At 52.9% G+C, this 1,684-nt stretch overlaps 1 protein-coding gene across 1 annotated transcript in view; it reads left to right on the plus strand.

Annotated features, from left to right (window-relative positions):
• Positions 1–1,684, plus strand: part of LOC108803511 (beclin-1) — a gene marked incomplete at its 5' end in the record, with an annotated part of 13,191 nt that overhangs the window by 1,433 nt on the left and 10,074 nt on the right. The window contains one exon of the mRNA XM_018575348.1: positions 469–618. Coding sequence (XP_018430850.1) covers positions 469–618 — 150 coding nt within the window. The remainder of the gene's footprint in view (positions 1–468; positions 619–1,684) is intronic.

A 1,684-nucleotide genomic window follows, 5' to 3' on the forward strand; every position in this document is an offset into this window, starting at 1 on the left:
CTTGTGCAGAATGTGGTGTTCTGGGCCCGGGAAATGCATCCACCGCTGCAGCAGGCATTACTGTGGCCACCTCAGGCCCTATAGGCACCTGCATTGTAGCAGATTGGCATCCATATAGGGACTCCCTGGTCTGCCTGAGCAATCTCGGCTAAGACTGTGGCCACCATCTTGCTGCTCCCTGCAGGCTCTGCTAGTCTGGGCATCCACAGTCATTGCTTGTACAGCCAGCGGCCATCATGGAGAGGGGCACAGGCACTGCAGCCACATTCTAAGGTGCAAGGGCCACTGGAACCATGATGTGCACCCTCATTTAACCCTTGGCGCTGGTTTGTAAGTACCTGTGTGAGTTCCCTCTACCTATTGCTTCTATTCTTTGCCATCTTCCCTTCCAGGAGGTGACGAGAGCCGCCATGTTTATTGGCAGATTACAGCAGCTGACTCTTCATTGTCTCCCCCTGTGACTTGCAGGCATAGCGGTCAGTTCGGTACCATCAATAACTTCCGCCTGGGCCGTCTTCCCAGTGTCCCCGTGGAGTGGAATGAGATCAATGCAGCTTGGGGACAGACGGTTCTGCTCTTACATTCCCTCGCCAACAAGATGGGGCTCGAGTTCCAGAGGTGAGACCGGAAACAAATGCTTTGCGTATTACCCGACTTAATGAGCTATTGTCTGGCGCTACTCTAGACTCTTAGGAATCTTTAAGCCGGCCGTATAACATACCACCCAGAGTGACCTCCGCTCGGGGGAGAGACACTGATCCCTACAAATGGAGGCATCTCATCTTTCTATACATTGCTAGTTACCCCTGGGGAGGAATGGAAACTTCCTGCCATGGAATGGTGGCAAAAGGAATTGGGATTTACCTTATGGGCTAGGCAGTGGCATCAAACCATAGTGTGGCCCCTGAAGGCTTCAAGTTACCTGTCGCACTGGGAATCTGTCCAGAAGATACTCCAGCAATGGCACTATACTCCGCACCAACTAGCCCAGATCTTCCCATCTACCTCTCCCTGGAGACAGTGTGGTCAGCGGGGTACACGTCCTCCTATTTGGTGGCAGTGCCCTTTGCTCCCACAATACCGGCTCTCTGAGGTTACTCTCATTCCTTGCAGGGCCAACCCGCAAATGACCTTGCTGGGAGTGGGGCCCCCTGACTGGCCCCTTCCCTCTCGTGTCTTTGTGACACATTTATTGCAGCCAGACTGGCCAGAGCCCGACGTGAAATCTGGTGATTGACATTATTAATACCTGCGCCCATATTGAGCACCTCTTAGCTGAAGCACACCTTACGGAACGCATGTTTCCTGGAAAGTGGGAGTGTTGGATGCGAGATGGTCGGTGCACCACAACTCTTTTGCCAAATTGAGCGGTGTTGGGATCTTGCTTAAGCTTCTCTATGTACCCCAATCGTATACCCTCTTATAGCCCCCCAGTGTATACCCTCTTATAGCCCCCCAGTGTATACCCTCTTATAGCCCCCCAGTGTATACCCTCTTATAGCCCCCCCAGTGTATACCCTCTTATAGCCCCCCAGTGTATACCCTCTTATAGCCCCCCCAGTGTATACCCTCTTATAGCCCCCCAGTGTATACCCTCTTATAGCCCCCCAGTGTATACCCTCTTATAGCCCCCCAGTGTATACCCTCTTATAGCCCCCCAGTGTATACCCTCTTATAGCCCCCC

This window comes from Nanorana parkeri, unplaced genomic scaffold (assembly GCF_000935625.1).
Source record: "Nanorana parkeri isolate BGI_ZX_2015 unplaced genomic scaffold, ASM93562v1 scaffold3816, whole genome shotgun sequence".
NCBI classification, from domain to species: domain Eukaryota; kingdom Metazoa; phylum Chordata; class Amphibia; order Anura; family Dicroglossidae; genus Nanorana; species Nanorana parkeri.